Genomic DNA, 25,945 nt, shown 5'->3' on the forward strand with positions numbered 1-25,945 from the left:
AACTCACAAACAACAAAATGCAAGAAATTTTGGGGGGCTCTTTTCATGGATTTTTTTTGAAATTTAGAAGAAAATTCGAACTAAAGGCTAGAACATGGGGGGGGGGTAGGGCTCCAAATTCGTGTCAACGTGGCTCATGATACCAAGATGATATAAGGCACGGGCCAAAGTGCCCTGATTTGTCCCAATGTTCACGAAATTGGAGGTGGATTCGAGGAGGAACACGAAGGGAAAACATGGAGAAATCAAAGGGGGAAACACTCTATTGGACAAGATTCACTCCCGGCACTCCTCAAATCACAAGCAATACAAGAGGCGCATCAAGATCCAAGAACAACAAGGGAAATAAAGATACAAGGTAGTTCATCCAAATATCTAGGAGAGATGGCTCTTGATGATTCACTTGGGGAATCCTTCTCCACATGTGGAGGTCTTGCATCCACTAGGGATCTTCTCCATAGGAGGCCTTGCACTCCAATGGAGTCTTCTCTCTCACAAGAGGAATCCCACAAAGGGAGATACATGAGCTAAGCTCTATGATATGAGTTCTAATCTTAGCTAACCCTAGAAATGAGGTGGGGAAAGAGTATATATAGTCCTAGCCAGGAAGGGGTAAGTGAGGGGCAGAATGGGAAAGATAGAAGGCCACTTGGCCAACTCTACGTGCAGACAGACCGGTTGTACCGGTTGTACTATAACTATCGGGTGGTACCGGTCTTGTACCGCTCGATTACAGTAAAGTGTCCAAGCGAAGCAGTAGTGGACCGGTTGTACCGGTGGACCGGTTGTTGACCGGTAGTGGACTAGTTGTACCAGTTTTCCTGGGCTGGCACAATCATCTTCTTCCTTCTCTTCCATGCTTCCCTCCCGGATGGTGTAGTTGTACTCTTGTGTTTGGACTCCTCGTCATCCATAAAGCTATGACAATACCTATATATGCATACAAGAGGAGTGTCAAGTAGTATACCATCCTCGAAGGGGTCAAGTGAACACGTGTAAATGAGATGAGTCACCTTTATGTACGTGAAGTAGATGTTGCATGTGTCACTTGCCAAACGAACTCTTGACATGGTGATGTCTGTAGGATGCTCCACATCACAAACACATTAGTCCCTTAACCCATTTGTCTTCAATACTCCAAAACCACTTAGGGGCACTAGATGCACTTACATTTATACCTGGAATTTTGCTTGCAAAGTAACATATGGTATCTACCTATCTTGCTCATCCCCTTGATGCACCACTCTGTTAGCGATACTTCCTAGAGTGTTTATCTAGTTCCTCTAGCAATGGTAAGTTAAGAAGAACTTAAGAACTCCTTCAATTGTACGATCAAAATGTTGGTGTCATTTGTAAAGCCCTTGGACCCCCAAGTTCTGACAAGCCTTCATTAGGAAATTGCTTTTTGAAGCATGTAGGAGCAACAAAGGGGGTTCTTTTCGTACCTTAGATGGATCATTCTGAGCCTTCTTGAAGAGCTAGGCGCCGAAGCTCCCGGCGATTGGCGATTGATCCCCGCCGGCATCTGGATCTTGCTGTTTCAGCAACCAAGACTAGATCCAGTTCAGTACAAAGAATGGAAGAACAAAAAAACATGACATGATTCGATCCTTGCGCTGATTTTCTTACCCGTCGAGGATGTGGGTGTGGTCACATGGACAATGCTGCCGATGTCCCCGACAACCCGCATGTTTCCTCCTACCTTCTGCTTCCATGTCGGGCCCGCGGCACATGCACATCATGAACGAGAAACACGAGTAAAAGCACTACATGAACCCCTTATGAACGATTTAGCAATGAACACAAAATTCTAGTATTTAGACATGAGAATGCCTTGTACAGAATTTAAAAGTCATGAAAAACGTTACCTCTGGTTTGGGTGTCGTGCAAATAAAACAGAGATAATAAATTCCTTATAGCCAATGTGGTGAACATAGCAAATTGATTCCCCCGGGTTTGATTCCATGTGCTCTAGCCAAAATAGATCAAATCAGCAAGATATCTTATGCTATGAATGGTGATAGTGGTCGCTCATGTTCATCTCGACTGCCGAAATCATGTGCCCTTAGCGGACGTTGTACTCCTCGGCAGTGGCCACTATCAACGAGCGGCGGCAGCCAAGGCGAAGGGATCCATGCAGATCGTGAGCAACCGTCCATGCGTGGCTGCGGCAGACCGGAGCACGAGTAGGAGGCGGCAGATTCCACCATGGAAGGCCGAGGAGTGGCAAGGGTAGAGGTGGATGCAGGAGGGAGGGGGGGGGGGAGAAAGGGCTGGTGCTATGGACCGCGGGAGGGGAGGACGTGCCAGTGACGAGGGAAGCGAAGGGCGGAGCGGCAGGAGGCCTGTCGGGTCGATGAGATCCCGTACAGCAGCTCGCAACAAACCCTAGCTCGCGCGAGAAGAGAGAGGGGATGTTCGGATCAAAGAGAGGACGAGAGAAAACCGGCGTGGTAAGAAAAATCGATAAGGAAAGAACATCGTATGAGTGGAGAAGGGTGAGACGAAAATAAATCGAACGAAAATAATCATAAAGTGAAAGCTACCAAGTCCTTCTTTAAAAGTAGAGATCACATATTCGCTTAGAGGAAAGATGAAGGGGTAGGTGATGCGCCCGCGGTGATGCACTCATCATGTCGCTTCCCATTTACGAAAGCATTACCTATGTTTATCAAGCGTTACATGGGATAGGGGATATACACAAACATGTTCCTAAATTAATTAAAAAAAACATGTTTCTAAATTGTGACACAGATCGATGGTCCAGAATCTACGTGTCACAAAACTAATTGGGAAGATTTTCGAGAGGTGTATCTCTTGCAGCGCAGCGGGCCAGCGGCAGAGAAGCCGAAGCCTAGTGAGCTGTGTTGTCGTCGAGTGTCGCGTGCGCCTTCTCTTTTGCTTTGCCTCCCTGTTCTCCCACCCCGAGGGGAAATGCATTTTTAAAAACAGGGTAATCCCACCTCGCCTCGGCGCTCCCCAAGCCCCGCAGCATCGCGTACGAGTGCGTATACCGTATGTATCTACAGTGAGGCGGCGCGGGGCAAGGGTTTCGTCTCCGGCGGCGGCGACGGCGGCGGCGGCGGCGGAGGAGGCTAGATCTGGGAGGGATGGGGAACAGAATAGGAGGGAGGAGGAAGGCCGGGGTGGAGGAGCGGTACACGAGGCCGCAGGGGCTGTACGAGCACAGGGATATCGACCAGAAGAAGCTACGCAAGTTGATCCTCGAGGCCAAGCTCGCGCCCTGCTACCCGGGGGCTGACGACGCCGCGGGGGGTGACCTGGAGGAGTGCCCCATCTGCTTCCTGGTAACAGATCTTTATCCTCTCCCCAGTCTCTCCCCCACCCGCAAATTCCAGATGTTGGTGGTTGCTTGAGTGCCCCGCCTGGTCACGGTGGCTTGCATCTCATTGGGATGGAACGTACGTTTGATGCGTCACTGCGTATTGCTTAGGTCCATTAGTAGTAGTTGCATTTGTTCTGCCGTAGAGTGCCGCTGCCGTGAGCCCGTCAGGGAGGAGGTGCATGAGTATTCACGTGATTGTACTCAATGCCTTCTAATTCATGTCTTTGAATCTTACAATTTCACTCAACCTAGGCACGATTTAATTGTAATTTTCGTCATTAAGTAACACAATTCGTTAACACCTTTTCTTTGCAAAACGTAGTAGCACTTGTGCTAGGTGCCTGTGTTTGCATCAGCCAATCTGTCTTGAGAGTTTGTATCTTGGAATCCTTCATGCGCTCAGCACCCATGTGCATGATTCTCCTTTTCAGACACCAGGAAGAGCATGTCCTCTAGTACCCCTTGGTAAATGGCCGCCAACGCCATTTGATCCTTCTTCTCCTCTGTGGGTACCTTAGGATCTTTTGGCTCAACACAAAGCAGCATTCCAAACTCCATCTTGATGGACCATGCCAAGTAGCTGCTCTTTGTGAGCATAGGATATCTAAGGGAAACAATCTCTCCTTTCTCCATCTCTCACTCAAGCTAAGACAAAGGGCTCGGATACCAATTGTTAGAATCACTAGCTCTCTAGCTGCTGCCCAGGACTCTCTCTAAAGAGATGTGCTTCACACCCACGTACACAAAGAGCTTACCACTAGTAGGAAGCTTTATTTGATATCTCAAGTACTACAAGCTTCATTCTACATATGGGGTGCCTGCTTCTTATGTAGGCTGTAGGGGAGTTCTACAATAGCTGACTGCTACAGTAGCCGACCCACACAGCTCAGCCTAGCTTTGTGCCCTGGAAACTACAGCTAGCTATTACAGCTCACCTTATCTTGTCTTCCTTAACTACTATATAAGCCACCTAAGACCAAAATACCTATAAGGGCTGCTAGTCTGCGACTACAGGACACAAGGATTATCCTAATACATTTTTCCATACTCAAATTGACTTGTTCTACCATTCATGCATCTCTTTGGTATATGACAAGACTAACTCTTAACGCTAGTGGAAGGAGTATAATTTGACTAATTCACAAAGAAATGATTGACTAATTGGTCTGAGATATTGCACCTTCGATTGAAATCTTTATAGACTCTAGAGAGTTCTTGTGGTAAAGCTGTTCATTATGTTGAATCTTTTGGTACTAGAAGTGCTCTTGACCGGCTTGCGTAAAGTGCCTGATTCTGGTGAATGGGTTTAGCCGTTGCTTCAGTTTCCAGGATACTTTGGATAGTTCTATCTTGCTTGAAAACTGAAAATGGTATCGACTTTGCGTGCATTTATGTGTCACCAAGTACATGTTTAATGCTACTATAGTTTAATCATTACTGCAATTAGTGTTACTACAATTGGATTGTGTCTGCAATTCTGTTACATTTTATCATTATCTCAAAATTTCTACATGAATTTGTCGAATGCAAAGATGGACATTATATTATAGGAGTTTCTGTTATTTAGCACTTCTACCATGTCCCGAGTTTTTTAACTTGTTAATAAGATTCTCCTAATTTGGGAACCACTGTAATTTCCCCTGTCCTAAAAAATGCATGTTTTTTTTTCTTAATTGTAGTACTACCCAAGCCTTAACCGATCAAAATGTTGCTCGAAAGGGATATGTACAGGTAATGTATCTGTCCTACTAGCTACTACCAGTGATTGTGTGTTACTTGTTAGGTGCAAATTTCCTTACATGTCTTGTTTGGTATTTTGCAGAGTGCTTTCTTCAAATGAAACCAACTCATACTGCTCGACCTACACAGTATCCTTCATACCATCTCTGTTCTTGTTTCAAATATCCTGTATTGGTAAGTAATGTATGGGCCTTGTCAATTCTCACGGTAACACTTAACCAATAAAGATGCCCATTCTGCAAAACCCCCAACTATGCTGTGGAGTATCGTGGTGTAAAGACAAAGGAGGAAAGGAGCATAGAGCAATTTGTAAGTCTTATTCCCTAATGTGTTTGTTTTTGTGTTGATATTAGAAAGCCAAATTCATTTACTTTATCTTGTATAAATTTTGTTACAGGAAGAACAGAAAGTCATTGAAGCACAGATGAGGGTGCGGCAGCAAGCACTTCAAGACGAAGAGGATAAGATGAAAAGAAAACAGAGTAGGTGCTCTTCTAGCAGAACAATCGCTCCAACAACAGAAGTGGAGTATCGAGATATTTGCAGCACATCCTATTCAGGTCTGCACTAGATACGACAAATGTACACATTTAATAATGTCAATTTTTCTGTAGTTTAATCTGATAACTTACAATTTACTATGTTCGTTGCAGTGCCATCGTACCAATGTACCCAGCAAGAAACTGAATGTTGTTCGTCTGAGCCTTCATGTTCTGCTCAGGCTAACATGCGGTCTTTCCATTCTAGGCATACTCGGTATGTTGTTTTATGTTTTATGTTCCATCATACTTTACCGAAGCTCATATTGTTGGACAAATTCATTTTAGCAAGAAAATCCATATGCCATTCGTACCAACTGTTCCAAAAGGCTATATACTACACATTAGATGACAGCTACTCTAAAAGCAGGGAGTATCTGAAGCATAAAGTACTAGCCATTGGATTAAATGTAGATAACAATGACTGACCATTGAATCGAATATAGATGGCAGGCCTACCACCAAGAGCTGCTGGACTTCTGACCCTGAATGTCTTCACTTTACACTTGCATTCTGCATTCCAATCGTTTGTGTAATCCACCCTGGTCTACACCATTCAAGTTAACATAGCACTAGAGTTACTGTAAGGTTGGCTCCTACTGGATATGGAGCCTTATTCTATGATTATTACAAAATGATTTAGTTTATTAAAAATCACAAGTGGAGTTTATAGTTATTTCCTGTCTAAATTGAATGTTCTTTAGTTAGTCAATGGCTCAATGCGGGAAAGAATACTTGTATTTTGATCATGCTTTGAGTGTGCCAACCCAACGTGGCTAATATCTTCCTTGAACACCATATACTGACCTTCTCTATGAATGTGGTGGAATAATTGGTACAAAGCAATCATTTCGAACAATTCTGTACAATTTTGTTCGAGGGGAACGATCTTAAGAAGGAATTAGTTTTTGAAGTCATTTTCTGTTCAGATTGAATGCTCTGTAGTTGGCCTATGCAGGAAAACAATGAGTGTGCCGACCCCAGTTGAGCTAACGGCTACACATCAACACTGTATTCTTACCTTCCCTATGAGTGCAATAAAATAATTGGTCTTCAACCCCAGGGTGAAAACCAGACAGGTTGGCCTTTGCGGCAAAACAATGTTTATATGTTGGTCGTTGGGTGTGCCAAACCTTGTTGACCTAACCGCTACACCTTAAACTATATTTGTACCTTCTCTATGTAAAGGAATAGTTGATCTTCAACCCAAGGGTGAACGCCAGGCAGTTTTGGTTATTAATTTAGCACAAAAATTCTCTACACACTTGTAAAAGGAGCGACCTTCTCTTTTTGGGGACTTTCTTGCACATTACAACACTAGAGAGTTCAGACCTGAAAGTTTCAAATACTGACAGATTGCATAGACCAGTAGCATCTCTTTGTGTAATGTGTCATGTTGGATTGATGGCTAAACTGGTAGGATGCTCATCATTACACCAAGCTTGTGGTTCGTTGTGGAAGTCCTATCGGTCCAAAACAGAAATGGTAACGGAAGGATCAACTACTGACATAACCCTAATTACTGAAAAGTAGATAAAAGTAAATGTCCATATTCTTCTCTGTTTTATTGAGAGGGGCAGCCCCTTTATATAGTAGACAAGACTTGACCAACAAGCCGGTAAATCTATTCAAACTCTAATACAATCTCTAAACTGGCTGGACTCTTTCCTAACAGAGTTGCTTCATCAACTAGGACTCGGGATAAGACTCCATGTTTTGATGGGCTGGCCCACACAACATCTCTCCCATCCTTGAAAAACAGCTTGTCTGCAAGCTGTAGGTTATCAATTACCTTCCCGGGGACCTTGGGTGTTACTAGTTGTGGAGTTATCTTGGTCGTAGTGATCAGCTTCGATGAAGAGAAGCTGCGCGTACAGGTGACCCCGAACATAAATCTCGTCACAGTTTAAGCAAAGGCCTCGAGGACGGCGTTCTGCTAACTCAACTTGAGTGAGACGCTGAACCTGTCGTGGCGGGGCTGGCTCTGGAGTGGTCCACAACAGAACATGTGCTAGTGGTGCTGGCGGGGAAGGTATTGTAGTTGTGTTGACTGCAAGAAGATCGGAGGGGCAGAAGGGTCTTGTAGGCCCAGAAGGCTGGTGAGATGACGCTGTTGGAGGGTAAGGCCGCTGCTCATAGGCCTTGGTGAAGGAGATGGGGATGTGGAGGTCAGATGGCCGTTGAAGCTCGACGTCAATGCGAAGACCACCGGGCAGCCCTGTTGTGTACAGAAACCGTTGTTGGGACTGTGTTAATGGCTCATTGTTGCGACACATAGTGCTAGAAACCTGCTAGTGTAGTCTGCACTGGCGGAGCTATAGTTAAAATGTTGGGCGGGCCAGACGGGTTAGGCTATAGGGGATCCCAAATTTTGGTACAACACCCCTTTGTATATTGGTCTAGGGCTGGGCGGGCCATGACATTGTTTTGTTTGTGTGTAGCTCCGCCACTGGTAGTATGTGACCGAGGAAGTGAACAGCAGACGCACAAACACACACCCAAGGCATTTGCGTGAAGTGACGACACAAACTGAACGTGGCAAGCCTCCTCGGACCACTCCCATGTCGGCATGCCGAAATCGCCTTGAGCTGTAAGTACCAGAGTTGAGCGTCATTTGGTGAGGTGGTAGGCTGCAGTGTGCTGTCCACAAATAACTGCTCGCACCTATTGAGCCAACCAAGAGGGTCGACCAAGCCATCATATATTGGGAATTCAAGGTTGCGGAAGCGGGGCATGATGGAACCCGAATCAGAGCCGAGGTGATGGTTAGGCAGGGTTAGAAGGGAGGTGAAGGGCGGGTGGATCCATAGATGGGTTGTGGAGGGGGGCATGGCCATAACGGCGTATGAAATCGGTTGGCAGGTGGAGGCATGAAGGTGGTAGAGGCGGCGGCGAAAATCTGTGGCTGCTGCTGCTGATGGTTGGGTTGCTTTTGCTGATAGGTGGGTGAAAAATTGGTGTGGGATTTGGGCTGCAGAGTGGGAGTGCCAAGTGGCCCAGATTGATGTTAGGGGATGGCTATGGCAAGTAAGGAGATGGCTGGAGGTGGTAAAAGGGTTGTCGGAGTTATTGGCCATGGGTAGCCTCATCTGCCCCCCATGGCGTTTCAAGACATCGGGGCCGACTGCGCCTCTTAGGCCTCAGAGATTGACCGCCGCCTTCTTGTGGCCTGCTGGTCAGAGCGGTCGGGTGCGAGAGGGGCCGGCTCCTAGAAGGCGGGCCCCCAGAGGGGCCGGCTTCTAGCAGGCGGCCCCAAACACCCTCAAAGTCTGAGCCACCATGAATGCGATGAGATGAGGCGTGGCTACAGAGAAGCCTGCCACCCTCGAACCCAGGGCGGGTCGTGGCTGCAGTGCGCCGTACCGGTTGGCGATCTCCCGCATGGCGCGGCACTGTAGCCCCTTCGCCCATGACATCACCCAAGACAGGAGGGACCCAGCTCCCATGATGGGCTGTCGGTACGGTCCGCAAGCGGCAGGTCCTACCAGCCCATGGAAAGCCAGAAGGCGGCAAGCTCAGCTAGCCGGCTAAGGGAGAGGCCGGCTTCCAGCAGGCGGCCCTCCCCTTCTTAAGAGTTTGTACACCATCAGCCGGAAGAAATGGGGAGTGGCTACAATGAACGGCCACCAAGCGGCGGGACTGTAGCCACACCTTCCCTGACCAAGCAAGCGTCATTAGAAGCACGACTACAGTGATGAGCCGCCAACAAGGCCCGCAAGCGGCGGGCGCGGCTTGTCGGCCAAGTACAAGACAGCCGGCAGGGCCCACCAGTCGGCGGGCCTCAGCTGCCAGCGGAGAAGCCGGTCACAAGAGACACTGACGGCCTGGGCCCATGCCCGGCCGGATTACCATTGTATCCCTGGGGGGTAGGCCTATATAAACCCCCCAGGGCACCCATGCAAAGGGTTCAGATTCTTAGAAACACACACACATAGAGAGGGAGTTAGGGCTAGCCTTGTTCTTCTTCCTCTAGAGAAATAGCTCGAGGAGCATCTTGTAGCCACTCTTGTCGAGTTAGTGATCATGCGGAGACCTCGCAGAGCAGGACTAGGGGTGTTATCTCCTAGGAGAGCCTCGAACCTGGGTAAGATTCGCCGGCGTGCATGTCTTCGCCTCATCCCGTTTCCTGGCAGCGGCGACGTCTTATTAGCCCCCTCCATGATAAGCCATCCTTTGGCATATGTCGCATGACACCCCCGACATTTGGCGCCCACCGTGGGGCTAGGTGCACCGTCGTCCGGAGATCTTTTCTGGACGGGAACCCTCTTCTTTCCCAGCGAGCGTAGCCAGCCTGGCACGCCAGACGGCGTTTGCGCCGACGTGCTGCACGGCGCGGAGGTCGCATGCGCAGCGAGCTGCCTCGCCGGCCTTATTGGCGAGGTCCGCCTTTCCGACGAGCCTGTCTCCGACGCAGGCCCCGATGGCCCCGAGAGCTGCCTCGTCAACCTCCTCGACCAGCTCCACATCGCCAACGAGCCGGCTTTTGACCTGGAGTCAATTGGCTCCACCGACCCGATGCTTGTCGACTCCGACACGGCCTGCCTCGACGCTTTTCCCACCAACGTGGTGGTCATTGATGATCTGCTCCCACGCGCGGACAGCGGCTGCAGCACCGTCACAGAGGTGCTTGTCATCAGCCACAATGGGGGCTCCGGAGGAGCCGGCCAGGACCCATTGCAGGCGGCAATGTGGGACTTGTCCACGCCCATTGCGCAGATGCGGACGCCGAGACGCTGGAAGCCTGCCGTGCCTCGCTTGTGGAGAACGCCAAGAAGTTGGCTACCATGCGCCGCCTCTCTGAAGCCTTCCAGCGCGAAGTTGACCGTGCCGTCGACGGCACGCCGACTGCTGCTGGGCCCAGCCGAGCAGGCACGGTCAGGCAGCGAGGCGGAGCCGTCGCCAGCATGTTTGGAGTAGACCACCCGGTTTACGTCACGCCAATGGAGAACATACGTGCTGCCCAGGCGGCAGCAGATGAGCTGGATAATCTGGAGGGCGACGAGCGTCGCTACATGACGGAGCGCGTCCAACAACTTATTGATGCGGCTGCTGCCCAGCAAGAAGCCGATTGTCGCGCTGAAGAGCTTCACCAACGGGTTGAAAACCCACCTCCTCGCCAAGAGCATGTCGTGACCTCCCGGACGCCGACTGGCGGAGCCCGCGACAGACGAGACAAGGAGCCGGCTGCCAGTCGCAGCCGGACTCGCATCACCATCAAGCGCGACCAAGACGGCCGCCCTCGAGCAGTCGAACGACGGAACGATGATCCATTGCCGCCGCCTCCTCGAAGGGAGAGGCGTGTCTCCGCGCCGCCCGTTGATCATTCGACTCTTGGCGATCGGCTAGGCCGCCGAGAAGGAGTCGGCGAGAATGACGCCCGCCACCGGATCGACCGGCTGGCTCGATCCTTGGCGCTAGAAGAAGACGCGATGGGTCCGCCTTGTTTTGGCCCCCGCATCCGTGACGAGCCTTTTCCCAAAGGGTTCTCACTCCCGAGGGACACGCCCAAGTACAATGGTTCCGTGAAGCCGGAGGATTGGCTGGTGGATTATTCCACGGCAGTCAGCATAGCAAACGGCAACAAGCGCGTTGCCGTGAAGTACGTCCCGCTCATGCTCCAGGGCACGGCCCGGACATGGCTGAACAGTCTCAAGCCCTACAACTTCACCGAGGTGTTTATCTGAAACTTCACCAGCACCTACAAGCGGCCTCCCAAGCCTCGCCAACTCTCGCTGTGTGTCCAAGGCCCCAATGAGTCCACCCGCAATTACCTGACGCGATGGGCAGAACTGCGCATCTCCTGCGAAGGAGTGCATGAGGTCCAAGATATCGAGTACTTCACCGCCGGATGCCGAGAAGGCACCTTACTCAAGCACCGGCTTCTCTGCGACGAGCCGGCGACCCTCGACGAGCTGTTGATCATAGCGGATAAATACGCCAGGGCTGACTCCTCCATGAAGTCAGAGCTCCGGGTGGACACTTCTGGAAAGGTGCTCCCCCTGGCTCCTCGAACACCGGCTGGAGAGAACAGTCGGCGCCAGCAGCCGAACGACAACAAGCGCAAAGCCCCCCAGCCGGCTTCCACCAGCCGGCAGGTGGCAACTGTTGAAGATCAACAACCCGAAGGGCAGCCACCCTCCAAGCGTCAGAAAGGCGGCAAGACTTGGTTGCCCGCCTTCTCCTTCGAGCAAACTCTCGATGCCCCCTGCAAGTTCCACAGCGGTGCGAAGCCGTCCAACCACACGATCCGGAGGTGTCACTGGCTTGTCCGCATCGCCAAGGGAGAAGGACTGCCACCTCCGCCTGCTGGCCCGCCGGCTCCGCCTCCTCAGCAGCCGGCCGCCCGTCCAGCAGTCGGTCAAGTCCAAGATGATTACCTTGAAGAGCATGGCGCTATGTCGTCTTCACCAGTATGGCCAGCGATAAGCACAGCCGGCGCCAACAACACCGCGAAGTAAATACGGTTGCTTCCACTACTCCAGAGTTCATGCATTGGTCTGAAAAGCCCATCAGCTGGAGCCGGGCCGACCACCCAGAAGTAAATGCCCTCCCCGGGTTCCTATGCCTTGGTTTTGGATGCCACCCTTGCAACAGAAAGGCGAGCTGCTCGTTTCTCCCGAATCCTGGTAGATGGCGGCAGCAGTATCAACATCCTTTACCGGGATACCATGGAGAAGCTGAAGATCAAAGAGAAGCAGCTGCTGCCCAGTCGGACTGTGTTTCATGGCATTGTGCCCGACTTGTCTTGCTCACCAATCGGCAAGATCAAGATAGATGTCCTCTTCGGAGACAAGGATCATTTTCGCCGCGAAGCCATTTGGTTCGAGGTGGTTGCCCTAGAGAGCCTGTACCATGTGCTTCTAGGCCGACCGGCTCTAGCCAAATTCATGGCGGTGCCACATTATGCCTACCTCAAGATGAAGATGTCAGGAACTAAGGGCATTATTACAATTAGTGGTGACTACAAGAAGTCAGCCGCCTACGCTGTAGCCAGCAGCCGGCTGGCCGAGTCCCTTGTGATTGCGGTCGAGAAGAAGCTCCTGGACCGGGTGGTGGCCATGAGTCGGAGACCCAGGGCTCCTTCAAGCCGGCCAAAGAGACAAAGAAGATCCCATTGGACCCTGAGCACCCGGAGAGGTACGCTGTCATAGGTGCAAACCTTGACAGCAAATAGGAAAGCGAACTCGTCGACTTCCTCCGTGAGAATCGGGACATCTTTGCATGGTCCCCTAAAGACATGTCGGGTGTTCCGATGGATTTCGCCGAGCACAAGCTACATGTAAGAGCAGATGCCAAACCAGTCAGACAGCCCCTCCGCCGACTGTCACAAGAGAAGAGGAGAATTGTTGGAGAAGAGATCGCCCGCCTATTGACAGCCGGCTTCATCATGGAAGTTTTCTTCCCAAAATGGCTTGCCAACACAGTTCTTGTGCTGAAGAAGAATAACAAGTGGCGTATGTGTATCGATTACACCAGTCTCGACAAAGCCTGCCCCAAGGATCCGTTTGCCTTGCCACGGATCGATCAAGTGATAGACTCCACAGCCGGATGCGACCTGTTGAGCTTCTTGGATGCCTACTCAAGTTATCATCAAATCAAGCTGAACCCGGCAGACCGCCTGAAGACCGCCTTCATCACACCATTCAGAGCCTTTTGTTACTTGACGACGACGTTCGGCTTGAGGAATGCCGGCGTCACCTTTCAGCGTTGCATGCAGAAGTGCCTCCTCAAGCAACTCGGCAGGAACGCCCACGTCTATGTGGACGATATTGTGGTGAAGACGGAGAAGCGCGGTACCCTATTAGAAGATCTCAAGGAGACCTTTGAAAATCTGCGCCGGTTTCAGATCAAGCTCAACCCAGAGAAATGCGTGTTCGAAGTACCAGCCGGCCAGCTCCTTGGCTTCTTGGTCTCTGAACGCGGCATTGAGTGCAACCGTGCTAAGATCAAGGCCATCGAGAGGATGGAGATACCTACCCGACTGCGAGACGTCCAAAAATTCACCAGCTGCCTGGCATCCATCAGCCGCTTCATCAGTCGGTTGGGCGAGAAGGCCCTTCCCCTGTACCAACTCTTGAAGATCATTTTGAGTGGAATGACAAGGTGGATGAGGCTTTTCTCTAGCTCAAGAAAATGTTGACCACACCGCCTGTCCTGGCCGCGCTGACTGATAAGGAGCACATGCTCCTCTACATCGCCGCCATCAGTCGGGTGGTCAGCACGGTCATGGTGGCCGAACGCAAGGAAGACGGCAAGGTTCTGCCGGTCCAGAGACCGGTATATTATTTAAGTGAAGTACTGTCGGCTTTCCAAGCAGAACTACCCCCACTACCAGAATATGTGCTACACGTACACTTTACTGCCAAGAAATTGAAGCCATATTTTCAAGAGCACCCTGTCACAGTCGTCTACACTGCTCCGCTTGCCGAGATCATAGGCAGCCGAGACGCTTCAGGCCGAGTGGCAAAATGGGCCATAGAGTTGCCCCCCTACACCATCTTCTACCAGCCTCGCACCACCATCAAGTTCCAAGTACTGGTCGACTTCCTTGTCGACTGGGCTGAGACCTAGTACCTACCGCCAGCGCCGGACTTCACCCATTGGCGGATGCACTTTGACGGTTCAAAGATGCGCACCGGTTTGGGAGCTGACATTGTCCTCACCTCTTCCAAAGGCGACAAGCTCAGATACACGTTGCAAATCCACTTTGCCGCCTCCAACAATGTGGCCGAGTACGAGGCACTAATACACGGACTCCGGCTTGCCAAAGAACTCGGCATTCACCGGATTCTGTGTTACGGAGACTCCAACTTGGTGGTCCAGCAGTCGTCTAGCGACTGGGACGCCAAGGATGCAAACATGGCAAGCTACCGCTTTCTCGTCCAGCAACTCAGCGGATATTTTGATGGGTGCGAATTCCTCCATGTGCCACGAAGCGATAACGAGCAAGCAAATGCTCTGGCACGGATTGGCTCCACTCGGCAAGCCATACCAGCCCGCGTATCCCTTCAGCAACTCCTCAAGCCGTCCATCAAGCCTTCGCCAGAGTCAGATTCTATCTTCGTGCCGGCTGCTCCTGAAACAGTCGGATTCGGCTCCAAAATTTCAGCAGACGGCCCGGGGACTTCGGTAGGCGGCCCGAGGACTGTAGCAGTCGCACCCGGCCTGGGGACTTTAGATCTTGGCCCGGGGACTTCAGCAGTCGGCTCGGGGACTGCAACAACACAACAAGCGGCGGTCGACTCCAGCCCGCCACATCCCAACCCAGCCGCCCCAGTGCAAGTGGCAGTATTCACAGCAAAGGAAGTCTCAGCACCATCATGGGCTCAGCCCATCCTCAACTTTCTGGTGAACAAGGAGCTGCCAAATGATGAGATCTCGGCCCGACGGGTGCAACATCGGGCAGCAACATACACCATCATCAACAGAGAACTGGTAAGGCGTAGTGTCACTGATGTATACCAGCGCTGCGTAGAGCCGGAAGAGGGCCAAGTGATCCTCAAAAGATATCCACCCCACCAAGGCAAGTGTGGCCACCACGCGGCCTCAAGATCACTTAGGGCCAAAGCCTTTTGCCATGGTTTTTTCTGGCCGACTGCCCTAGAAGATGCAAAAGATTTGGTCAAGAGATGCAAGGGGTGCCAGAAGTTCAGTTCAAAGCAGCATTTGCCGGCTTCTGCACTCAAGACCATTCTCCTTACCTGGCCTTTCGCCGTCTGGGGACTGGACATGGTGGGACCATTCAGGACAGCACGCGGCGGCATGACTCATCTGCTCGTCGCCGTGGATAAATTCACCAAGTGGATAGAAGCAAAGCCAATCAAGAAGTTGAACGGTTCGACTGCTGTGACTTTCATTGCAGACATCACCACTCGGTACGGCGTACCTCACAGCATCAACATCGACAACGGCACAAATTTTGCCAAGGGAGCTTTGGCTCGTTTCTGTGCGACACAGGGTATCCGACTGGACTTAGCGTCCGTTGCCCACCCACAGTCAAACGGCCAAGTCGAGCGAGCAAACGGCCTCATCCTGTCCGAAATCAAGCCCCGACTGGTCGAGCCTTTGGAGCGTTCGGCCGGCTGCTGGATCGACGAGCTGCTGTCCGTCCTCTGGAGTCTGCGCACCACTCCGAACAAGTCAACCGGCTTCACCCCCTTCTTCCTCGTGTATGGTGCCGAGGCGGTCATCCCAACCGACATCGAGTTTGACTCACCTCGCGTCACCATGTACACCGAGGCGGAGGCCAAGTAAGCACGAGAAGACGGCGTTGACCTGCTGGAAGGGGCCGGCTGTTGGCACTCAACCGGTCCGCCATCTACCAGCAGGGTCTACGTCGCTACCACAGCCGGAAGGTTAAGGCAAGATCTTTTCAAGAGGGAGACCTTGTGCTTCGGTTGATCCAGCGAACAGCCGGTCAGCACAAGCTTTCGGCTCCTTAGGAGGGCCCTTTCATCATCAGCAAAGCCTTGGGCAACGACTCATACTACCTGATCGATGCCCAGAAGCCCAGGGCGCGCAAGAGCGACGATTCCGGCAAGGAAACAGAGCGCCCATGGAATGCAAACCTCCTTCGAAGATTTTACAGTTGATGCAGTATGTACCACGCTACCTTTTGTATTAAGTATGAAGACTACCGGTCCCTCGAGGAGCACTTGGGGACTGCCCATCTTTTATCTATATGATAAGTATTTTGCCCATAAAAGTGTTATTTCATTTCTCCGCCTGAAACCGGGTCCGACTAGTCGGCCCGGGGGGGCTTGCCGCCTTGTACTATGTCGGTGCCTCCTGCAGTCGGACAAGTAGTGTGTCAGCACCTACGCCCCCTCTTGCTTTAAGACACAGCTCGCAGAGCGGCTGTTTGCTTGGCAAGAGGTAAAGGCAAGAAATGGCGCTCACATGAAAAGTGGCTAAGGACGAAAACATTGACATAGGACAAGCCGGTCCTTCGCCTCACCAACCGGCTGCTAAGCAGCCGGCCGGCTAGCTCCTTACTTAGCTTGCAACATTTCAATCGGTCAAAGCACTTGTTCTCCCGCAAAGGTTAAATACTTGACCAGGCGGCAGTCCGCAGAACGGCTGTCCGGCTGGCAAGAAGGTACCTAGGGAGGACGGCAAAGGAAAAAACCAGGAATAAAAAAGCAAGGAAGTTGGAACTCGGCCAAAGCATAGCTTGTGCGGAAAATAATTTACATATCAAAAGGCCCTCGGCCAACATTGAACATAGTTTGAATACACCCCGCGGGTGGAATTGCGCAAATTTAACAAAGATTGTGCGAAAGATTACTAAGCAGGAAAAGCTAAGATAAATTGGCAGCCTAGGCCAAAGGAGCAGCAGGTGAGTCTGGCAGGGTGGCGGAGTCGGCGGCGCCGGCTGGTGGAGTGGCCGGCTGGTGAGCCTTGGGATGGTCGCCTTCAGCAGCAGTCGACGTGCTTGCACGAGGTTCGGTGCTGGAGGCGCGATCGACTCGAGGCTGGCCGTCCGCTCCGACCTCCGGCGCGTCGTCTTCGTCTTCCTCGTCCTCCTCGTCTTCCCCCTTGTCGCTGGAGGCGATCTCCTCTGCCGAGTCCTCGCTGTCAGCCGGGTTCAAGACCGAACCACTCTGGCGGTGCTTCGGCGCCATTCTCGTTCAGCTCAGGGACAAAGTCGCCAGTATTGTACTCGGCAATCGTCGACGCGCGTATCGAGAGATCACGCTCCATCGCCGCCAGCTCGGCGCCGGCTTCCAGCCGTAACGTGGCCAACTGGGCTAGATCTAGCCCAGGATACCATGCCTTGGCGAACTCCAAGGCCCGCCGCGCTCCTGCTCAGGCCGCGGAACCCTTTCACGCCTTAAAGACGACCGACGGCCACTTCTAGCCAGTCGGCAGTCCGACTGGGGGTGCGTGGGGCTTGCCTGTCTGGCCAGAGGGCGGCGACCGCTTGGGCCCCAGCGCGTTGCAGTCGGCGAAGCATCCGGTAGGCCGGCTGGAGGCGGGCCTGAATGCTGAGAAGCTGCTCGGCAAGAGTCCGAGGGGCATCGGCGGCAATCTCCGTGCCACCCGCCTGTCGCTCCTCGCGGCGAGCCTCAATGCCCTCACTGGCAGCGACAGAGTGGCCGAGGAAGAAGTCTGCACAAGCAAAAACAACAAGTCAGAAGCAAGAGGCTGGCTCTCTTAAACGACCAACAATCGAAAGAAGAGAAAAAGCTCACCATCGACTATATCTTCAATCTGGCCATAGCCAGCAGCCAGCGCCGCCTCCTTCTCGGCCCAACCTGACCGCTCGGTCTCGAACTCGGCCAAGAGACGGACTTCGTTGTCCTCCGCCTGCTTCAGGGCCGTCTTGTGAAGCGCCGCCTGGTCCGCCAGCTGCTTGGCCAGGCGGTCGCGCTCCTGGGCCGCCATGTTGCATTCGTCCTCCTTGGCACGCAGCGCGGTGTTGGCTTCGCCCAGTTGCTGCTGCAAGGCGCCGTTGGTCTCTGAAAAAGCAAGAAAAGAAAAATATCAACAATCAAGAAAAGAAGAAAGAGCAGTTGCCGGGAAGATCCGGCCCGATTGCTCAGCAGTCGGCCCGCATCTCGGGGACTACAGCCCGCGGGTGCGCTGGCGCGCCCTCGCGGAGAGAAGAAGATAGTGCTTACTCCGGCTTTCCGCCAAGTCGGCGGTCCGTCGGTCGAGCTCTCGGACGTGAGCATTGAAGCTGGCCGCGCGAATGTTGTGATAGTCCTGCAACAAGGCAACGAAAGGGAAGTCAGTCAGAAGCTAAGAACCCACTATGAAGTTCCAGGTCGCCTGCTCAGCAGCCGGCCCAGAACTCGGGGACTACACCCAGTGGGTGCGCTGGCGCGCCCCCACCGAAGACTACAGAAATCAAAAGCAGAAAGCAAATCGCGTACCCGAACGGCGGCCCACGTCTTCACGAACGCCTTCATGCATTGCAAGAGGGCGGCGGCTTCGGCCCTAAAGTCGGCCTGAACGTCCTGCGCCGCCTTGATCAAGGCGCTCGTCCCGCCTCCGCGCACCCATTCTGTTGGCGCGGCGCTGGTGGCTTCGGCCTCGGGTGCCGACAAACTGGCGCTCCCAATCTCCATCGGCCTCGACGCTGCTTTCTCTGCACGGCGGCGCATTGGAGTGCGCGCCGCAAGAGCCGACCCCACCACCAACTCGCCTCCGGCTGGTGGTTCCAATTGGGCAGCCGGCTAGGCGCCTTGCGCGTTTGCAGTCGGCGGCGCCTCGATCTCTGGCAAGACGGCCTCGCCGCTGTCCCTCTCCATGAACGGCTGGTCACCGCCGGCTCGGCGCCGGGATCTCCGATGCTGGCGGCGTGGAGCGTAGGGGGATGATGAGTTGGGGGGCCCGGCGACGCGCGGCGTCTGCTGCCTGCTTCTCCGCCTCAGCGTCTGCGTCCGCCTGCGCCGCCCTGGCGGCGGCCACCTTGTCAGCCTCCGCCTTCTTGGCGGCAGCTTCCTTCTCCTACACCTCCCGGGCGTTTCGTTCCCGTGCCTCCCGAAGGTCGGCAGCTGGGTCTATACGACGGGTGTTGGAGGAAACCTTCGCCGTCCCGACAACGGAGGCTGAGGTCGACCGCTCAAGAGAGAGCGGAGCCCTACTCAGAAGAAAAATAAAAAAAATAAAAAAAGAGGTTCAGAAAGAATCGACAAATTAAAGAGTCAAAAAAGACACAAGAAAGGGCTAAGGACTTACGCCGACACCATTGGGGGCTGCTTGGGGGCCTTCTGGAACCTGGCCGCCTTCGCAGCAGCCTCACGTCGCTTGGTCGCCGCGGCCGTGTTTTTGACTGCGGCGGCCGAGTGCCTGGGCTTCTTGGGGCGGCTGCCGAAAAGCAGCGCGCCTTGGCGTTTAGGCCCGCCGCCAGGTGCAGGTGGAGCGGCAGAGGAACTCGACCCCGCCTTGTGGGAAGGCGGCGGACGGCGAGGCGCTTCCGCCTCCTCTTCCTCGTCCTCGCCCTCCTCCTCATCGTCGTTCGGCCAGTCCTCCACGCCGCCTCTTCCTCCTCCGCCGCCTGTGGCGTCGTCTTCCAGGGCGGCCGCCCCCAAGTCGGGGTCCGCCACGTCGCTGACGTCCTGGTTCGGCTGGTAGACGATGTCGGCGTCCGGCTGGGAGGGGAGGATCTGCATCACAGTCGGCCCGGTCAGTCGGCAAACCAGAACCCGGTAGAAAGAAGAAAGAAGAATGAGGAGCTTACCATAGGCGGGGGGTTGGCGCGGGAGTACGACCGCTTGCCGAAGCGCCACCTCCCCTCGTCAAGCTTGAGGTCCACGATCTCGTTCACCAGGAGAGCCACCTCTGCAGTCGACATCTTCTTGGTGCACGTGCGGCACGGATCTCGGTGCCCGCTCATCTGGCTTATCATGTGAGGCCGGCGTTGGAGCGGCAGGACCCGGCGCACCACGAAGGCGACCAGCAAGTCGGACGCCTTGAGGCCCTCCGACTCCGTCATCACCTTGAGGCGGGCGATGGCGGCGGAGGCGTCTTCCGACAGGTGTTTCGGCTTGAAACCCCAGTTGACGCGAGGCTCGGCAGGCGGCCCTGCCGCATAGGGCGGCAGGTTGATGAAGTCGCGCGCCGGGTTGACGTTCTTCACGTAGAAATACGACTTCTGCCACAGCTTCACCGACTGGATCAGCTTGATGGCTGGGAAGGCGTTTCTAGAACCCGGACGCCGCACCGCGATGAACGCTCCGCACTGCGCCGCCTCCTCCCTGATGGCGGTGCCGAGCTTGCTGTAGAAGAAAGCTCCCCAGAGCTTGATGGTGGGGAGGATGCCGAGATACCCTTTGCACAGGGTGATGAAGGCCGACAGCAGCACCACCGTGTTCGATGTGAGGTGGTGTGGCTGGAGTCGGTAAAAGTCCAAGAAGGCGCGGAAGAAGTTACTCGCCGGCAGGCCGAAGCCGTGGAGGAAGTGCGAGCGGAAGATGACGCGCTCGCCTTCCTCCGGCGCCGGCGAGATTTCCTTGGCGGGCGGCACGCGCACCCTGACGCGGTCCACGCCGGGCAGGCGCCGTGTGTCGTGGAGGAAGATGAGGTGATCGTTGTGGACGTTGGAGCCGTCCCAGTCGCTGGAGCGTTCCATGGCGACTCGAGGACTGCGGCGAGCGCGCGGACTCGCGGCGGAGGAGAAGAAAGGGGGTCGGCGGAGAAGAAGCTCGGCGACGACGATGAGCCGCGGTAGCACTACGGCGAGCAAGGAGTGCGGCAGCGGTGGAGAAGAAGAAAGAGTGAGGGGAGGGCGCGCGTGCCACTGCCCCTCCCCTCTCCCTCTACTTATAGCCCTCTGCTACGAAGCCGAGGGGGCGGGGCGTGGGATCGTGGGATTTACTGCACCCACGACCCCACGGCCCCGCGTTTACCTTACAGCGCGTGGTAAAAGCGCACGGGATCCCAACCGCCCGCCTCGGCCGCAGCGGATCCGCGCGCGTGCCGAGGCCCGGTAGTGGCGGGCCCGGCTTGCTCATGCGTCCCATCAAGCGTGGGCTGGCGGGCTGGCCCGGCCAGCTAGCGCTGCGTGGCGAGCATGCGGCGGGCGGCTAGCCTAGGCACCTAGCCAGCGCGCCGCGTGCTTCCCGCCGCGACTGTTCGAATTCCACCAGTCGGCTTGTCAGGCCCCGGGCGGCTCCTGACAGCCGGCACTCCAGAAGACGGACCCCGCAAGCAACCAAAACTTTACGGAGTAGGAAGCTGCCGGGGCACCTTCACCTTGTCAGCCGTGGCGACCCGCCAGCTTCGGGGACTACTGTCGGAGTTATTGGCCATGGGTAGCCTCATCTGCCCCCCATGGCGTTTCAAGACATCGGGGTCGACTGCGCCCCTCAGGCCTCAGAGATTGACCGCCGCCTTCTTGTGGCCGGCTGGTCCGAGCGGCCGGTTGCGAGAGGGGCCGGCTTCTAGCAGGCGGCCCCAAACACCCTCAAAGTCCGAGTCACCATGAATGCGATGAGACGAGGCGTGGCTACAAAGAAGCCTGCCACCCTCAAATCCAGGGCGGGTCGTGGCTACAGTGCGCCGTACCGGTTGGCGATCTCCCGCATGGCGCGGCACTGTAGCCCCTTCGCCCATGACATCACCCAAGACAGGAGGGACCCAGCTCCCATGACGGGCTGTCGGTACGGTCCGCAAGCGGCAGGTCCTACCAGCCCATGGAAAGCCAGAAGGCGGCAAGCTCAGCTAGCCGGCTAAGGGAGAGGCCGGCTTCCAGCAGGCGGCCCTCCCCTTCTTAAGAGTTTGTGCACCATCAGCCGGGAGAAATGGGGAGTGGCTACAGTGAACGGCCCTCCCCTTCTTAAGCGTCATTAGAAGCACGACTACAGTGATGTGCCGCTAGCAAGGCCCGCAAGCGGCGGGCGCGGCCTGTCGGTCAAGTACAAGACAGCCGGCAGGGCCCACCAGTCGGGGGGCCCCAGCTGCCAGCGGAGAAGCCGGCCACAAGAGACACTGACGGCCTGGGCCCACACCTGGCCGGATTACCATTGTACCCCTGGGGGGTAGGCTTATATAAACCCCAGGGTACCCATGCAAAGGGTTCAGATTCTTAGAAACACACACACACAGAGGGAGTTAGGGCTAGCCTTGTTCTTCTTCCTGTAGAGAAACAGCTCGAGGAGCATCTTGTAGCCACTCTTGTCGAGTTAGTGATCATGCGAAGACCCCGCAGAGCAGGACTAGGGGTGTTATCTCCTAGGAGAGCCCCGAACCTGGGTAAGATTCGCCGGCGTGCATGTCTTCGCCTCATCCCGTTTCCTGGCAGCGGCGACGTCTTATTAGCCCCCTCCATGATAAGCCATCCTTTGGCATATGTCGCACGACACCCCCGACAAGGGTGTTGACGGCTGAGGTGGTTGGCAGCGGTTGGCACAGGGTTGTGTTGCAAGGGGAATTAGAAGGTGGAAAGCAGGAAAGTGAATGGGTAGTGGGGGTGGGCAATCTGCCTGGCGGGTGGAGGTCTGCCGACGGTGGCGATTCCCTAGCTGGAAAAAGGGATACCAGAGGTTCTGTTGGCGAAGGGAAGCTCCAGGGGCGCGTTGTTGCTGGGTAGGAGGGCCTCAAACGGGGAAGTGGCATCATGGGCGGCTGCTGCAGCCGATGGAATATGGCGGTGGGGGCAGGGCCAGCGGCCTTTGCTTGAGCTCCGTCAAGCGCTGCATCAGCCCGGTGAGGAGCGCTTAGTCCTCCGCTTGTTGGCGTGTGAAGGTCTCCAATTGCTTTGTGATGATCGTCATCTGCTCCACTGCCTTGATCTCAATTTCTTTGCCCGTGATGGCTCCGATACCAAATTGGAAGGATCTTCTACTGACATAACCCTAATTACTGAAAAGTAGATAAAAATAAACGACAACATTCTTCCCTGCTGCATTGAGAGGGGTCGGCCCTTTATATAGTAGGCAAGACTCGACACCAACACAAGCCAGTAAATATATTCAAATTCTAATACGATCTCTAGTGACTGGAATCTTTCCTAACAAAGTTGCTTCATCAACTAGCACTCTAATTAAGAGATAAGACTCCACGTTTGATGGGTTGGCCCACATAACAGGTTAACTACTTTTGTCTGGTGTGTACACTAAAGCCTATCAGTATCTCAGTAATTGAAATTACCTCTTATCCTTGAGCTAGGTTGTCAAATTGAAGCCTCCATGCTTCAGTTGCTGAAAGGTACAAAATGTGACCAGGATAGGTTTTTTTTATGCTACGTACTAGTAAATGACAGGATCTGTTCAGTTCGGACTAAACGAGGGGGCTCTTTTGTAATCGTGGAACTGCAGAAACTGATAGAGTAGGGAGGAAATGCTCGAGCCAGAATGAAGTTGAGGTTCCAAAGAGCATTTGGCCGAATCTTGGTTTTCACCTCTTAAGCTTTATTAAATATACCTCCGTCCCAAAATATAAGACGTTTTTGCAGTTCAAAATGTCTTATATGAACTGCAAAAACGTCTTATATTTTGGGACGGAGGTAGTAGGTTATGACCGTATGTGTATGACTGGACGGAATTCAAAGAAAATTAGACCCCTTTCATGTTGAAACCTAAAACTTCTCATCAGCATCTCATGGAAGCGTTGCTTTTGGAAAAAGTAATAAACTAAGTAGTTAATAGTCTTACAGAAAATAGCCATAATCTTTTGGTTGAATATGAGCATGTTTTACTTTGAAATGGAAGTAAAAGATTTACCTCATTCCCTTAATTAGGTGAGAATTTAGTCATGACATGGACAAAGCCAAACAAAGCAGCCAAAAAGAGCCCAACAAGAAAAAACCCTACTTTCGTGGTAGGATTTCTTTGCCCGTGATGGCTCCGATACCAAATTGGAAGGATCTTCTACTGACATAACCCTAATTACTGAAAAGTAGATAAAAATAAACGACAACATTCTTCCCTGCTGTATTGAGAGGGGTCGGCCCTTTATATAGTAGGCAAGACTCGACACCAACACAAGCCAGTAAATATATTCAAATTCTAATACGATCTCTAGTGACTGGAATCTTTCCTAACAAAGTTGCTTCATCAACTAGCACTCTAATTAAGAGATAAGACTCCACGTTTGATGGGTTGGCCCACATAACAGGTTAACTACTTTTGTCTGGTGCGTACACTAAAGCCTATCAGTATCTCAGTAATTGAAATTACCTCTTATCCTTGAGCTAGGTTGTCAAATTGAAGCCTCCATGCTTCAGTTGCTGAAAGGTACAAAATGTGACCAGGATAGGTTTTTTTTTATGCTACGTACTAGTAAATGACAGGATCTGTTCAGTTCGGACTAAACGAGGGGGCTCTTTTGTAATCGTGGAACTGCAGAAACTGATAGAGTAGGGAGGAAATGCTCGAGCCAGAATGAAGTTGAGGTTCCAAAGAGCATTTGGCCGAATCTTGGTTTTCACCTCTTAAGCTTTATTAAATATACCTCCGTCCCAAAATATAAGACGTTTTTGCAGTTCAAAATGTCTTATATGAACTGCAAAAACGTCTTATATTTTGGGACGGAGGTAGTAGGTTATGACCGTATGTGTATGACTGGACGGAATTCAAAGAAAATTAGACCCCTTTCATGTTGAAACCTAAAACTTCTCATCAGCATCTCATGGAAGCGTTGCTTTTGGAAAAAGTAATAAACTAAGTAGTTAATAGTCTTACAGAAAATAGCCATAATCTTTTGGTTGAATATGAGCATGTTTTACTTTGAAATGGAAGTAAAAGATTTACCTCATTCCCTTAATTAGGTGAGAATTTAGTCATGACATGGACAAAGCCAAACAAAGCAGCCAAAAAGAGCCCAACAAGAAAAAACCCTACTTTCGTGGTAGGATTTCTTTGCCCGTGATGGCTCCGATACCAAATTGGAAGGATCTTCTACTGACATAACCCTAATTACTGAAAAGTAGATAAAAATAAACGACAACATTCTTCCCTGCTGTATTGAGAGGGGTCGGCCCTTTATATAGTAGACAAGACTCGACCAACACAAGCCAGTAAATATTCAAATTCTAATACGATCTCTAAAGTGACTGGAATCTTTCCTAACAAAGTTGCTTCATCAACTAGCACTCTAATTAAGAGATAAGACTCCACGTTTGATGGGCTGGCCCACATAACAGGTTAACTACTTTTGTCTGGTGTGTACACTAAAGCCTATCAGTATCTCAGTAATTGAAATTACCTCTTATCCTTGAGCTAGGTTGTCAAATTGAAGCCTCCATGCTTCAGTTGCTGAAAGGTACAAAATGTGACCAGGATAGGTTTTTTTTATGCTACGTACTAGTAAATGACAGGATCTGTTCAGTTCGGACTAAACGAGGGGGCTCTTTTGTAATCGTGGAACTGCAGAAACTGATAGAGTAGGGAGGAAATGCTCGAGCCAGAATGAAGTTGAGGTTCCAAAGAGCATTTGGCCGAATCTTGGTTTTCACCTCTTAAGCTTTATTAAATATACCTCCGTCCCAAAATATAAGACGTTTTTGCAGTTCAAAATGTCTTATATGAACTGCAAAAACGTCTTATATTTTGGGACGGAGGTAGTAGGTTATGACTGTATGGGTATGACTGGACGGAATTCAAAGAAAATTAGACCCCTTTCATGTTGAAACCTAAAACTTCTCATCAGCATCTCATGGAAGCGTTGCTTTTGGAAAAAGTAAACTAAGTAATTAATAGTCTTACAGAAAATAGCCATAATCTTTTGGTTGAATATGAGCATGTTTTACTTTGAAATGGAAGTAAAAGATTTACCTCATTCCCTTAATTAGGTGAGAATTTAGTCATGACATGGACAAAGCCAAACAAAGCAGCCAAAAAGAGCCCAACAAGAAAAAAGCCTACTTTCGTGG

At 52.5% G+C, this 25,945-nt stretch overlaps 1 protein-coding gene across 1 annotated transcript in view; it reads left to right on the forward strand.

Annotated features, from left to right (window-relative positions):
• Positions 1 to 3,221: 3,221 nt before the first annotated feature.
• LOC100682452 (E3 ubiquitin-protein ligase GW2) overlaps positions 3,222 to 25,945 on the forward strand; it is a gene marked incomplete at its 5' end in the record, with an annotated part of 25,130 nt that continues 2,406 nt past the window's right edge. The window contains 6 exon segments of the mRNA XM_044547045.1: positions 3,222 to 3,308; positions 5,026 to 5,077; positions 5,169 to 5,214; positions 5,314 to 5,395; positions 5,484 to 5,646; positions 5,740 to 5,842. Coding sequence (XP_044402980.1) covers positions 3,222 to 3,308; positions 5,026 to 5,077; positions 5,169 to 5,214; positions 5,314 to 5,395; positions 5,484 to 5,646; positions 5,740 to 5,842 — 533 coding nt within the window.

The sequence above is a fragment of the Triticum aestivum genome, chromosome 6A, assembly GCF_018294505.1.
Source record: "Triticum aestivum cultivar Chinese Spring chromosome 6A, IWGSC CS RefSeq v2.1, whole genome shotgun sequence".
Taxonomy (NCBI): Eukaryota; Viridiplantae; Streptophyta; class Magnoliopsida; order Poales; family Poaceae; genus Triticum; species Triticum aestivum.